This window comes from Nerophis ophidion, linkage group LG04 (assembly GCF_033978795.1).
Source record: "Nerophis ophidion isolate RoL-2023_Sa linkage group LG04, RoL_Noph_v1.0, whole genome shotgun sequence".
Taxonomy (NCBI): Eukaryota; Metazoa; Chordata; class Actinopteri; order Syngnathiformes; family Syngnathidae; genus Nerophis; species Nerophis ophidion.
The window spans coordinates 409587-425733 of NC_084614.1; the positions used below are offsets into that span (position 1 = coordinate 409587).

The 16147-nt window shown below is 39.3% G+C and overlaps 1 protein-coding gene across 1 annotated transcript in view; it reads right to left on the minus strand.

Annotated features, from left to right (window-relative positions):
* LOC133550656 (oligophrenin-1-like) overlaps positions 1-15569 on the minus strand; it is a 55919-nt gene extending 40350 nt beyond the window's left edge. Inside the window, exons 1-4 of the mRNA XM_061896586.1 lie at positions 14878-15569; positions 4942-5037; positions 3211-3272; positions 2789-2860 (exon numbers count right to left, since the gene is read on the minus strand). Coding sequence (XP_061752570.1) covers positions 2789-2860; positions 3211-3272; positions 4942-5037; positions 14878-15031 — 384 coding nt within the window. The 5' untranslated portion in view covers positions 15032-15569. The remainder of the gene's footprint in view (positions 1-2788; positions 2861-3210; positions 3273-4941; positions 5038-14877) is intronic.
* Positions 15570-16147: the final 578 nt, after the last annotated feature.

Consider the following 16147-nt stretch of genomic DNA (forward strand, 5'->3'; position numbering starts at 1 on the left):
AAAATACATGATTCATTTCTATGAAAGCATTATTGTAGCAAAATTATTTGCAAATGCGTATCTCATTCGTTGCGCGTGTAATCCAATTCGAGTGTGAGTGTACTAATTTGAGTGTCTGCTAATCAATCTGAGTGTGTGTATTTTAGATCCGCGTACTGTACATGTGTTTTAAGTTGTGTTGTCTGTCTGTCCCTAATTAGAAAAAAACCCTCGATAGGCTGTCTACTGACACGTGACTTTTGCAACATTTCTTCCGTGTAAGATTTGAGCTCATGCATCCAGATTTGTGAGTGTGTAATACTATTAGTGCGTGCGGCTTCATAAGCGCACACGTGTAATACAATCTGTGCATGCTTATCTACTATGGGTGTGGGAAAAAAATCGATCTGAATGCGAATCGGGATTCTCACGTTGTGCGATTCAGAATCGATTGTCTTTTTTTTTCAATAGATTTTTTTTATATATATTTTTTTTTAATCAATCCAACAAAACAATACACATTAGTACCATAACAATGCAATCCAATTCCAAAACCAAACCTGACCCAGCAACGCTCAGAACTGCAATAAACAGAGCAATTGAAAGGAAACACAAACACGACACAGAACAAACCGAAAGTAGTGAAACAAAAGTGATTATCAACAACAGTATCAATATTAGTTATAATTTCAGCATAGCAGTGATTAAAAATCCCTCATTGACATTATCATTGTAAAAATAAAAAAATTAAGAGAACAATAGTGTCACAGTGGCTTACACTTGCATCGCATCTCATAAGCTTGACAACACACTGTGTCCAATATTTTCCCAAAGATAAAATAAGTCATATTTTTGGTTTGTTTAATAGTTAAAACTAATTTACATTATTGCAATCAGTTGATAAAACATTGTCCTTTACAATTATAAAATATATATTTTTTAAAATCTTCTACTCTGCTAGCATGTCAGCAGACTGGGGTAGATCCTGCTGAAATCATATGTATTGAATGAATACAGAATCGTTTTGAATCGGAAAAATATTGTTTTTGAATCGAGAATCATGTTCAATCGAAAAAATCGATTTATAATCGAATCGCGACCCCAAGAATCGATATTGAATCGAATCGTGGGACACCCAAAGATTCGCAACCCTACTATGTACGAGCCGCGAGGAGCAGGATCCCTCTATTGTCTGTCTTTTTACACGTGACTTTTGTAACACTTCTGCCGTGTACGATTTGAGAGCGCGCATCCAGATTGTCTAATAGAACTTCCTGGACTGGGCGTATGGATCCAAAATCGTCTGTCACCCAGTACCAAGTATTAGTGTTAAATAAATAAATGATAAATGGGTTGTTCTTGTATAGCGCTTTTCTACCTTCAAAGTACTCAAAGCGCTTTGACACTACTTCCACATTTACCCATTCACACACACATTCAAGCACTGATGGAGGGAGCTGCCATGCAGGGCGCTAACCAGCACCCATCAGGAGCAAGGGTGAAGCGTTTTGCTCAGGACACAACAGACGTGACGAGGTTGGTACTAGGTGGGGATTGAACCAGGGACCCTCGGGTTGCGCACGGCCACTCTACCAATGTGCCACGCCGTCCCACATGTTTCGGATACATGGCATCCCCACTGATGTGGTGTTTGACAGAGGTCCGCAGTTTTCCTATAGAAGGATTTTTGCAAGACCCCAGGTCACTCGTTTTGACCCTGACTAGCTTAACAATTTTTAGCACCATTTCCCAGACAACCCAGGTAGACCCCCAGGAGGCGTCTGTTGAATTTGGGGCGGGGGCCTTGAAGCAATTACGCATATACCTATTTAGGCAATCTGTTCCAGCTGGTTGCTGCCGGAGTGCTGTTCTCAGTTGGTCGCAGTCACACTTTCACAGATAGACAGACAACATTCACACTCACATTCACACACTAGGGCCAATTTAGTGTTGCTAATCAACCTATCCCCAGGTGCACGTCTTTGGAAGTGGGAGGAAGCCAGAGTACCCGAAAGGAACCCACGCAGTCACGGGGAGGACATGCAAACTCCACACAAAGATCCCGAGCCTGGGATTGAACCCAGGACTACTCAGGACCTTCGTATTGTGAGGCAAACGCACTAACGCCTCTTCCACTGTGCTGCCCACAAATGCAAAATTAAAATTGCACTTTTATAAAAAAAAACGTTACGCTGTTTGTCACAACACAGACCACAGCACCCACACAACACTGCTCTCATGTGCGCTCTATTATAGCAGCCGTTAGGAAACCATGTACGTGTATTTAAAGTTCCGGGCACTCCTTGCGTTCCGTATTTTTTTCAATTCGAATTACCGGTAGTTACACTCATTAAACAATTATTTGAAGCAACAGATGTTTCACTTAGAGCTTTTTTTATCAAATGTATTGAATTATCTTTCCAGCCCTTGTTAAAACATGTCTAATGTAGGTGGGTATATGCAAAGCTATTTCAACAAAACTTGACAAAACTAATTAGTGTAATATGTTATTATTAATGAGTCATTATTTTTAACAAATTAATTATTAGTCAATACATTTTCTGTATTATTTTATTTTTGTACTACACTGAGTACCAAAAAAATATCAGTTATAGGAAAGTCATAGCAAATTGTCTTCAAACATCAAATGGAAAATGGGGAAATGTCAGTTTTGTTCCTCATGCTGCACGCTCGTCTTCATAATAAATAAAGCAGAAGTAGCTCATGACATCCTGTCTATAGTCAGTATTGTACGCTGTACATGCATTTGACATGAAGTCAAATGTGACACAGCCATAGAAACACTTACTTTTGTTAATCCTATTTGCTCCTTTTTGAACTTCTCTAAAGGTTTGATGAGTAGATCTGAAGCATTCTGAACCTAAACAAACAAACAAGGAGAGCTTATGTTACAGTTCCATTCCAAATATAAACATTTCTTTAATAAAGTTGTCGCAATAGGAGTACAAACAAGTGTTTCCCAGGAATTATGCATTTCTTTTAGCACTGTTAAACAGGTAACATCATGTTTACAAGTCCTGGACAACCCAGTCAAACCGGATCTGCATCTAGTTGCAACCCATCACATAAATACCACAGCATGACGCATGATTGCACACATTCAGTTTGAAAGTAAGTTTATCAGACTCAAGGCTGTGTCAAATAAAAATGTGCTTTTCGTAATATCTCCTAAAGCTCAAATAGGACACGTGGAGGAAGTCGATAACCCACCAGCATCACCCTGTCATGCTCCACTTCCTGTAGGAGTCCCGCGAACTCTTGGAAGGACTGAGCTGAGGAGACAAAAGTTCACAGAGGAGAAATAATAACAAAACTCTGCAAAAGCACCTTGAATGAATACTTGAAAACATAAAGTACAATTGCCTTCACCTTGCATCATACTGATCACATGCATAAATCTGCTAAACACTGTATCAAAAAATCATGACCAATGCTCAGTTTTGACTGAAATGTCAGAGAGGTGTTACCTGAAGAACTGTACTGCATCATACTGAAAACGTTTCCAATATTCTGGTTACAATATTTAGATACAGGACAGTGTCAAAATATCAGACTAACAGCGCAGTTTTACAGTCTTTTCCATATATTAATTTATTTGTGGCGGTCCACTTCGAATAGGGTGGGCACCGGATTCTATACTGTTATAGGCCAGTAAAGGCCACGATCAAATTTTGTCTGTACTACCGGGTATCAATTCATGTAAAACATAACAGTGCCATATTTGATATCTTAATGAGATCTGAAATCACGTTGGGTTGCAGACTCAGCCGGCTCAGAAAATTGGCGGGCAACCAAGCACTCAAGCAACACTCAGAGCGGATTGAGTCACACTATCTCTAGGTCAGGGGTCGGGAACCTTTTTGGCTGAGAGAGCCATGAAAGCCAAATATTTCAAAATGTATTTCCGTGAGAGCCATTTAATATTTTTTAACACTGAATACAACTAAATGTGTGCATTTTTAAGTAAGACCAGCATTTTTAGAGTATACTAAGTCCCTTATTCTTTTTAATAAAATTGTTATTCTAAAGTTAACCAATAATAAATATAATACTTCTTACCATGTATGCGACATCTTGAACAGGTGCGATAGAAAACGGATGGTTGGATTAAAATGGATGAGAATGTTTTATAATTTGAACGTTATTTTTAACACTGTGATTACCAGCGGAATTATTCATTACTTATCATGTTAAGCAATGTCAGCTAAGATTTATCTGAGAGCCAGATACAGTCATCAAAAGAGCCACAGGTTCCCTACCCCTGCTCTAGGTAATGTTGTACATTTCCATGCCAACAAACCATATCTGAGTGTTTTGAGATAAGAGCTGTGTCTCTGCTAATTTTTATGCTTTAAGTTACGAGCAGAGATGTGAGTTACAAGCAAATAGTATCCAAATAGCTGACATTCATCCTTGGAAATATGGAAAAGCTGTTGATGGTGAAGCAGCTGGAAAGAGATATTGTAAAAGTCTGCTCTACAAGGTAAATGCTGTACATTAGTAACACTTTACTTCATAACATACAAATTGCATTATTGCTTATCTAAAAGTAGTTTTTTCTTTAAAATGCATGTTACATATTAAAATGTTGCTGTTTTGGCGGGCCAAGCACCAATTAATGGTATTCAAATTAATTCCAATGGGCAACATTAATTTGAGATATAAGTGTTTTGAGTTAAGAGCTCTGTCTCAAACCCAATTAAGCTCATACTGCAAGTTGAAGTACTAATGTATTGCAGTTCTGTGGGAAACACTGTTGCCAGTTCCTACCACAATAATACATATATTGTTCAACCTTCAAACAAACAAATCAAACAAAAGTCTATTGTTTGGCACATTGTGTATCCAACTCTTGCACTGGATCTTATTTGATTGTGGTAAATTTATGCAGGATCATGCTTTGAGATTTGTCCACATCATGACTTTGTGTTTTCCACTTACCAATGTTAATCTCATCATCTGTCAGGGACTCGCCTATGATGTCGAACTGGAACAGGCTGAGGGTTTGGGAGAACTTCTGTACTGCCACAGAATAACCTATAAAACACACAAATGACTGCAGTTGTTATTGTCCACAACATGAGGGAATGCTTTTGATTTCATCGAAGGCATTGTCAACACTTTGCTGTCAGTACTTGTTGGAGACGTTGAGGGGCATTTGAAAAATGCCAGATGGAGTGTTTGTGTAGATGCACATTACAATGAAAGACTTAGCACAGGTTTGGATTGAATATACTTGGCATTTGTGCCCCTTTGGCTGCATGTTGCTTTTTTATTTCTCCACTAGAAGGAAAGTCAGTGCAGCAGCCAATACATGGCCGTGCATTATCCCAGCTATGTCTGGCTTTCATTATCTAAACGAACGGGGGTCTGTTAAATCAATACTGTAAGACATGGTACTTGGCTCATGGATCCAGTGGCATTTTGAAATCATCTCCTGAATCTTCCAACTTGTAACCCTTTGTTTTACTCGCAAGAAAAATGTGCAGCTTGAGATCTTTTTCAGGGTTGTACAATACAAGATACACAGTGTAAATATTATGAATTTGGCCGACGATAGAGCTTCAAATGCTTTCGTTATATCGTGATAATGCATGTTACTGACACATTCTGGCTGTGGCCCACAAAGTTGACAGCGAAAACGTAAACAAAGGCATCTTCAACGCAACATAGTATCCTCCTAGCAGCTAACGTCTCTCCACAGTGCAAAGCCACCTCTAAATAACTTCATTTCGCCTCCATGGCAGAAAATAAACTATGTTTCTTACAAGTATTGTTATCCCTGGAGGTGCGAGGAATGGCTAAACATGCTACACTACACACTGTAGGAAGATACAATAAATCAGGCTAACCGCAAATCTAGAGCTTATGAATGTTAACAGAGGTGGCCGGATCGATACAAATATCGACAGTTGATACTACAGCGATTAGATCGATATCTTTTCTATCACAAAACCGTTTTTTTGTTTGTTATTGTGTACAAATAAGTCCCTCCTGGACGCAAGACTACTTTGAAAACAAAATGTGAAGTGAATTATATTTACATCACACTTTTCTCTAGTGACTCAAAGCACTTTACATAGTGAAACCCAATATGTAAGTTACATTTAAACCAGCGTGGGTGCCACTGGGAGCAGGTGGGTAAAGTGTCTTGCCCAAGGACACAACGGCAGTAACTAGGATGGCGGAAGCGGAATCGAACTTGTAACTTTCAAGTTGCTGACACGGCCACTCTACCAACCGAGCTATGCCGTCCCCTGTTCAAAATCAAATAATTTAAATCAAATTAAAACTAATTAAAACAAATAATACATTTCAAAAAATGTTCACCAATAGTAGGAAATAATGTAAATATTTAATCGATATGTATCACCGCCATCCTGTGTTTTTGTCTAATTATAACTGTGATAAAAAACTGATTCATTCAAAGATCTCGAAACTTTTAGGTATCAGTATCAGCTGTGGTATGCTCAATGCTGCCTCTGTAACTACTTTGTATTGTATTGATAGCCAAATGTGTAACATCGCCTAAAACTAATGTAAAGTAGCTTAACAACAAAACAATAAGTGCTTTTTACATTTTGTGTAGATAGAACCATGTTACAGTAAACTAGTAAGTACAACCTTAACGAAAATGAGGGAGTCACCAAACTTGGGAGGTTTTTTTTTTTCCGTTAAATGTTATCCCCCCAAAAAAGCAAGTAACAGGCATTCCAAAATGTAACTTCCTGGCATAAAGAAATATTAGAACAGTTTTATTTTTACATCAAAATAGTAGCACATTATTAAATTAAAAATTAATTTAATGAAATTAATCACGGGCTTCACGGTGGCAGAGGGGATAGTGCTTCTGCCTCACAATACGAAGGTCCTGAGTAGTCCTGGGTTTAATCCCGGGCTCGGGATCTTTCTGTGTGGAGTTTGCATGTCCTCCTCGTGAATGCGTGGGTTCCCTCCGGGTACTCCGGCTTCCTCCCACTACCAAAGAAGTGCACCTGGGGATAGGGTGAATGGCAACACTAAATTGGCCCTAGTATGTGAATGTGAGTGTGAATGTTGTCTGTCTATCTGTGTTAGCCCTGTGATGAGGTGGCGACTTGTCCAGGGTGTACCCCACCTTCCGCCCGATTGTAGCTGAGATAGGCACCAGCATCCCCCGCGAACCAAAAAGGGAATAAGCGGTAGAAATGGATGGATGGATGGAAATTAATCACGCAAATCTGAGGACGAAATTATGGAATCATGAAAAACAAAATTAAAAAAACACGACAACGTCAAGACAACGTTCCACTAGTACTTTGTTACACCACCTTTGGCCTTTATAACAGCTTTCATTCTCTGATGGACTCTTAATCAATCTCGCTCCAACTCTGTCTGATTGCTGTTGTCAGATCAGCTTTGCATTTTGGAGTCTTGTCATGGACCTTTTTCTGTAATTTCCACCACAAATTTTCAACTGGATTGAAAGCCGGTGTTCTGTCAAATTTGGCTCCTTCCTCAAAAAAAAGCCACAAAAAGCATAAGTCAATAGTGGGGTCTATTAAATTACGCCATAACGTCATGTTTGCTGTTGAAGTTTGTTTGTTTTCACTGAAATCAATAATACAATTTAAAAATGTAAGCTACCATTGTTTGCGTCAATGTGAACTTTCTCATGCTCATCTTGTCTAAATGCTTCTTGTCCGTTAATAAACAATGTAAACTTCCTCACGCTGTAATTGTCTACATGCTTGCGGGTCAGAAGATACAGTGGAGGAAACATAATTTAATATCACTACTTATTTGAACACGAGGCAGTTGCTTTTGTTCGTTCGAAGCAAATATTTGTGATGGTTGACATTTTTGCGTTTATACCTGCTCAGTGGCTTTGTGGTCAGAGGTTCCGCCCTCAGATCAGTAGGGCGTGAGTTCAAACCCTGGCCGAGTCATACCAAAGACTATAAAAATGAAACTCATTACCTCAGCCACCACTGCTGCTAACTGCTCTCCTCACCTCTCAGGGGGTGGAACAAGGTGATGGGTCAAATGCAGAGGGTAATTTCACCACACCGTGTGTGTGTGTGACTATCAGTGGTATTTTAACTTTATACAATGTGCGCGCATGCTCAGTGGCATTGGGTTGCAGACATTGACAGAACACATAACTATTTGAATATCATGACATTGACCTTATGTATCTTTCTTAAAGGAAAGTTTTTACGTTTTTTCTTCATGACAAGATGCATTATCATCTTGAAAAATAATGGCATCACCCCCAAACATATTATTGATTGATGAAATAGTAAAAGTGTCAATGTAATGTAATGTAACTAGTCCATTTTTTGAAGATGTAATGACAGCCATCTCCCCACAACCGTTACTTGAAATGCAGCCGCATATCATCAAGGACTGTGGACATTTGCATGTTTTCTTCAGGTGGAACGGCACCCAAAAAAATTTCCAGCACCATCACGTCACCAAATGCATTATATTTAAGTACCGTATTTTTCGGACTATAAATCACAGTTTTTTTTATTGTTTGGCCGGGGGTGCGACGTATACTCCAGAGCGATTTATGTGTGAAATTATTAACACTTTACCGTAAAATATCAAATAATATTATTTATCTCATTCGCGGAAGAGACGAGGAAAATGTCAGCAATCATCACACACACGTCAGCAATCGTCACATACACGTCAACCAATAAGAATTCTGTGGGGGAGGGTCATGGCAGAAGTGCATTGTGGGTCATGGAATGCTAACTGCTATATGCTACTGCCGTAGCTATTAAAATGGTTCATTTCATCGTTGGCGGTAACTTATAAAAACTGGGAAGGGCTGAACAAAAATGGCACCGAAAAAGAAATCATGTACTGCAGATTACACAATAGCAAATAATATTATTTATCTAATTCGCGGAAGAGACAAAAAAAATGTCAGCAATCGTCACACACACTTCAGCCAATAAGAATTTGGCGGGGGAGGGTCATGACAGAAGTGCATTGTGGGTCATGGAATGCTAACTGCTATATGCTACTGCAGTAGCTATTAAAATGGATCATTTCATCGTTGGCGGTTACTTATAAAAACTGAGAAGGGCTGAACAAAAATTGGACCGAAAAGGAAATCATGTACTGCAGATTACAGGCTGGACGTAGTGAAATATGCAGCAGAAAACGACAAGAGGAAGCGGCGCATACCTTTGAAGTTGGCAGAGTTGTTTAAAAGCAACATGGAGGAATAAGATTTAATCGGATTTATTGATTAGGTGTGACAGATTGTTTGGTAAACCTATAGCCCGTTCTACATGTATATGTTATAGTTATTTGAATGACCCTTACCATAATATGTTACGTTAACATACCAGGCACCTTCTCAGTTGGTTATTTATGCGTCATATAACGTACACTTATGCAGCCTGTTGTTCACTATTCTTTATTTATTTATTTTAAATTGCCTTTCAAATGTCTATTCTTGGTGTTGGATTTTATCAAATAAATGTCCCCCAAAAATGCGACTTATACTCCAGTGTGACGTATATATGTTTTTTTCTTTCTTTATTATGTATTTTCGGCCAGTGCGACGTATACTCCGGAGCTACCTATAATCCGAAAAATACGGTACTCGATTTATCGCGGGTTTGTCTCTGTGCGATATAGAAAATGACTATATCGTGATATTCGAGTATACATTCTCACGCAGTTGCTTTTAGCTGCGGGCATTACATTGCATGCGTTTTCCACTCTTTTTTGTCTATCCTTCTCACAGACGTAAACCAAGCGCACCTTCTTACACACGTCACTTGTGCAACGTCACACGCTCCTGTGGAGCAGAGAGGTAGTGACATGGTAATGTTAGCTGTGATGCTAACGGCGAGGTGTTGGTGCTAATACGAGAGAGACAAGGTGCGAATCTGGTAACAAATGGAGAAATTATTAATTACCAAGAAAAACAGCACGGAATCCATCGTCCGGCGATGGTTTGGCTTCAAGCGGGAATATGTTCAACATTATTGCGGCAAAAACGTTGATACAAAAAGTAGCACCACTGAAAAGTCACCCACTAGAGAAGGAAGAGTGCTTGAAACTCTGCATGTCAACATCTCCGGCCGGTGCCCCACCAACAAAATGCCGAAGCAACTATTTCCAGATCAACACCGTATAAAGAAAAAAAAAAAACGTCAAAAACAGAAGGAGATAACGTCCACAGGAACCTATTATGCAGCTCATTTTTATTTGACAGTTACTGAAATACTCTATCTTGTGTGACATCATGCACAAAAAGTGCACTTTGTTTGTTTTTAACTATTGTAGTGGCATACTGTACAAAAAGTACACTTTATTTTAGTGTTGTTTTGATAAGTCATCTTGGTGACATCATTCACAAAACTTCACTTATCGATTGTTTTAAAATGTCTCTGACACTATTGCATTTTCTGTTTGGAAATGACATGAATGTCTGTGCCACTGCTTAATGAATACAGTTTTGGTAAATTGACTTAGTTGTGATTTCCCTCTCTGCGTGAAAGTTTAAAATGAGCATATATTAATGCAGTATGAACAAGAATGTTTTAATTTAAACACATAATCATCATACTGGTGTGATTATATGCATCAAGTGTTAATTCAAGGGTAAGGCAAAATATAGAGATATGTATCGTGTATCGTGATTTGGCCTAAAAATATCAAGATATTAATAAAAGGCCATATCGCCCAGCCCTAATTGCAGGGCTATTCGTCGGACCTGGCGGGGGCCAAATGTCTTCGAGTTCAGTTTAAAATTTAAGAGTAAGGGTGTAACGGTACATGTATTTGTATTGAACTGTTTCGGTACGGGGGTTTCGGTTCGGTACGGGGGTGTACCGAACAAGTTTCTAAGATAAAGTCTTAGCAAGCTGCTTTGCTTCTTCTGCCTCTGTCTCAGCACCCAGCATTGTTCCACCCACACAACCATCTGATTGGTTACATTACAAGGTAAGCGATAACAGCCAATCAGCAGTGCGTATTCAGAGCGCATGGAGTCAATGCTTCAGCGTCGAGCAAGTGAGCATAAAGTAGCGTACTCTCCCCAAATTATAATAAACTCTACTAGTAACATCACTATGAGCCCGTTGACGTTCTAGAAACTGCAGCTCACCTCGCTAGGTCATTTTGCTGTGTGTGTGTGTGTGTGTGTGTGTGTGTGTGTGTGTGTGTGTGTGTGTGTGTGTGTGTGTGTGTGTGTGTGTGTGTGTGTGTGTGTGTGCGTGTGCGTGTGCGTGTGCGTGTGCGTGTGCGTGTGCGTGTTAGGGATAACAAAGCCCTGTCTGTCTGTTATTTCACTTGAACTCCATGGTGTTTAGGGATGAATAGTCTCTCCGATTACTATTGTACTATTTTTTCAGCAATAGTTACATTAATCATTAGTAATGCAGCAGCCTAGTTTTGAATGGCAGGGTCCCTGCTATCAAATGTTGACAAAAAATGTAACTTTTACATAATAAAAATCGACTACAGGCTTCCCCAATGCTGTGATTAAAAAAAAGCATGATGAGTTGACTTGAAACTGTTTAATGTTGCACTTTTTGTATGTAGAAGAAAAGTTTTGTCATTTTATTTAATCTAAGGCTTGAGGCAGTTTATTGTGAATTAACGTGGGCAGCATTATTATAGTGTTCCCTATGTTAAAAGGATAATGCCATTGTTTACAAATTTGGTAAATAAATGACCAAAAAATTTATATTTTGTTGTTTTCTTACTGTACCGAAAATTAACCGAACCGTGACCTCTAAACTGAGGTACGTACCGAACCGAAATTTTTGTGTACCATTACACCCTTACTTAGGAGACAAACATTTTTGCAGCAAACACCAAACTTGTGATTTACATAACTGAGGCGTTTCTCGAGGCAGCCCTTTGAGTCCTCTCCTTTTTGGCTGTTACACTTTTTTCGAAATGTAATCTAAGTAGCTATTGAGTTGCTGTAATTTGTTTAATTCTAATGCAGTCAATAGTCATTTGTTCAACTTCTTTAATTATACTTGTGGTGCTCCTCAAAGTTCCATTTTAGGTCCTCTCTTTTTCATCATTTGGGCTATTCAACTGGTGGCCCAGTTCAGTTAAAAAAAGTTGATAAACTCACTTTTTTGCAGAAGATTCTTAAAACACTTGAGTGCTGTCATAGAGATGAGCTTGACTAGCTTTTTGGTGGAAAGTCCTTAAAAACAGCGCTCCTGTAACTCTGACAAAAATCAACAAAAATGAACCATATCAAAAGTCTACTGCAGAGGACGCTGGTTCTCCGAAATATGACTAATAGTGAAGGGAGAAGGCCAGTCATCCCGGTCCTTAGCTTTCTGGAAATTAGACCCCAAAACAATTAGTTAAATATCGCTGCTGTATCGTGATAAACAGTCGTGATCAAAAGTTTACATACACCAGGAAAAGAACATGATGTCATGGCTGTCTTGAGTTTACAATAATTTCTACAACTTTTATTTTTTGTGATAAAGTGATTGGAGCACATACTTGTTGGTCACAAAAAACATTCATGAAGTTTGGTTCTTTTATGCATTTATTATGGGTCTACTGAAAATGTGACCAAATCTGCTGGTTCAAAATTAAACATACAGCAATGTTAACATTTGGTTACATGTCCCTTGGCAAGTTTCACTGCAATAAGGCACTTTTGGTAGCTATCCACAAGCTTCTGACAAGCTTCTGGTTGAATTTTTGACCACTCCTCTTGACAAAATTGGTGCAATTCAACTAAATGTGTTAGTTTTCTGACATGGACTTGTTTCTACAACATTGTCCACACATTTAAGTCAGGACTTTGGGAAAGTCATTGTAAAACCTTTATTATAACCTGATTTAGCCATTCCTTGACCACTTTTGATGTGTGTTTGAGGTCATTGTCCTGTTGGAACACCCAACTGCGCCCAAGATTCAACCTCCGGGCTGATGATTTTAGGTTGTCCTGAAGAATTTGGAGGTAGTCCTCCTTTTTCATTGTCCCATTGAAAGCACCAGTTCCATTGGCAGAAAAACAGGCCCAGAGCATAATACTACCACCACCATGCTTGACGGTAGGTCTGGTGTTCGTACGATTAAACATATTGCTGGGTATTGTGGCCAAACGGCTAAATTTTTGTTTCATCTGACCACAGAACTTTCCTCCAGAAGGTCTTATCTTTGTCCATGTTATGTCAGATGAAACAAAAATTGAGCTGTTTGGCCACAAAATCTGAGCTGTTTGGCCACAAAATCCAGCAAGTACAGAGAGTAAATGGGACAATTAAAAAGGAGGGTTACCTCCAAATTCTTCAAGACAACTTAAATTCATCAGCCCGGAGGTTGGGTCTTGGGCACAGTTGGGTGTTCCAACAGGACAGTGACCACAAACACACGTCAAAAGTGGTCAAGAAATGGCTAAATTAAGGTTTTAGAATGGCTTTCCCAAAGTCCTGACTTAAATGTGTGGACAATGAAGAAGAAACAAGTCCATGTCAGAAAACCAACACACTTAGCTGAACTGAGTGGTCAAAAATTCAACCAGAAGCTTGACAGAAGCTTGTGGATGGCTACCAAAAGCACCTTATTACAGTGAAACTTGCCAAGGGACATCCATCCATTTTCTACCGCTTATTCCCTTTAGGGCCGTGGGGGGCGCTGGTGCCTATCTCAGCTACAATCTGGCGGGAGGTGGAGTACACCCTGGACAAGTCGCCACCTCATTACAGGGCCAACACAGACAGACAGACAACATTCACATTCACACACTAGGGCCAATTTAGTGTTGCCAATCAACCTATCCCCAGGTGCATGTGTTTGGAAGTGGGAGGAAGCCGGAATACCCGGAGGGAACGCCAAGGGACACGTAACCAAATATTAACATTGCTGTATGTACTGTATACTTTTGACCCAGCAGATTTGGTCACATTTTCAGTAAACCCATAATAAGTTCATTAAAGAACCAAACCCCCGCGACCCCGAAAGGGAATAAGCGGTAGAAAATGGATGGAAAGAACCAAATTTTCATGAATGCTTTTTGTGACCAACAAGCATGTGCTCCAATCACTATATCACTAAAAAAATAAGAGTTGTAGAAATTATTGTAAACTCAAGACAGCCATGACATTATGTTCTTCACAAGTGTAAGTAAACTTTTGATCGCGACTGTATACTGTATATGTAACTTATATCGCGATATAGATTTTAGGCCATATCGCTCATCCTTAATCTCCAACAAAATGACTTTAGTGGATGTGTCGGTGCAATAAACAACAAGACATTGCGCTTTGCCGAGTAGTGCACACTGGAACCTCACAAGTGTGTAACACCAACAATGACTGTGTTTGTTTACCAGGGCAGCAGAATGGTATCTTGGCAAACCAAACAACTAGTGTGCTGGTGTTGTAAGCACAATACCAATGGGCGCAATTTGCAAATTTATGTCAAATCAAATCAAATGTTTATTGGATTCATCACTACACAGTGTACATCCACAACAGAACTACTGACTAAACTACAACCACAACTTGTTTTACTATTTATAAAATATAATAAGTAGGGTTACCTGGAACTTGAAATAGGCCACCCGGCCTGAATCCACACTTGGTAGAAGTTTAGTCAGTAGTTTACGCGTGGATGTACACTGTATAGTGCTGAATCCAATAAACATTTGATTTGATTTGATTTGACATTAAATTTGCAACATTGCCACACTGTCTTGACCCATTCAGGCAGGGGGAGCAACATGTGTGCACTATTAATATTATTTTTATTATAAATATATTAAGAGTGTTTGCTCAGCACAAGCACCTCCCTAAAAGTGTCTTTCCCACCAGCCCAAACTCATCTTGCACAATTTAGCAGCATGAAATATGCCACAAAAAAAGGTCCATCGTGCAAGCTTACCTTTTATTGCATTGATCACACTGTTTCCATCCTTTATCAGCTCCTTTAGGAATTTCCGAGTTCTCTCCAGCTCCACTTCATAGCACTTGAGCGTCTCTCTGAAGTCAGGACTGTCCGAGTAGCAGTCGCTGAACTCCAGAGGAGGATGCCCCATCTTGAGGACAAAAGAGAGACCGAGTTCGGTTCGCACACAGCCGCTGATGTTCAAGTGCTACACGCCGCTCATTGCCGCCCAGCTTGGACAACCATGTTGCCCGTGGGAGCCTGCAATGGCCGCCGGTCACTTACAAAACTGACCAAAAATTAAAAAAAACAGGTAGATTGTGTGGCTCCAACCCTTCCTTTTCCGTGACTGTCTGTTTTTTTTCTCGATTTTTAATTACGCAAATGTTTATCGGCTTTGCCACTTTTCCCGTGTTGTGATGGACCTACCAATAAGAGTGGCGAATATTTTTCTTGGGCCACGTCCCATTCCGAAAGGGTTCGCATTATCACGCGACCTATTTTGCCTTCTCTTTTCTATCGTATACTCAAAGTGTTTCTCATGCCCGTTGAAGTGTAAAGATAAACTAAATTAGGTTGAATTTTCGCGGTAGTGTGTAATTTGTTTCGTAATGCCACGCATGTTGGCAAGGAGCCTAAGAAAACGCTAAATGGAACGCGACCGGCAGGCCCAGAACTAACACAAAAAATATATCTATACACACCCATGATTTTCTTAAAGGGACCGCTGCCACCCGGGAGTGGAGCCAGAACCAAACTAACGCAAGCGGCATCACATTTCTCACTTTTATATTTTTGACGAATAAATGTAATATTTATACCAATTGTCTGTACGACAACATATATTTATTTTCAGTTTGGTCATTATTTAATACAAAACGGGTTACCGAATTCAACGCTACCAGATGGCAAACCGGAAACAACTCTAGAACTAAAACAGGAAACAGTTATAAAAAAAATGAATCTAATTTCATAGTAAAATTTAAAAAAAGTAACTTACAGGTGCAGTCTGTCAATTAATTTTAGTACTTAATTAGTTCACTACAAACAAAGTGAAACACTTCAAAAATATATTTCTTAAAATCTTCACAGTTGTGGTAATTATAGCTTACTACTAATATGACCCGCCGCATGCGTGTCACAAAATGTTAACATGGTCAAACACTTCAACAATATAATAAAACTGGTTTGTGCTCTAATCAAAAATGAAACGGTACAATTTCCCAGAGCCTTTAATTGGTCTCATAGTTCAAACCAAATTCATAAA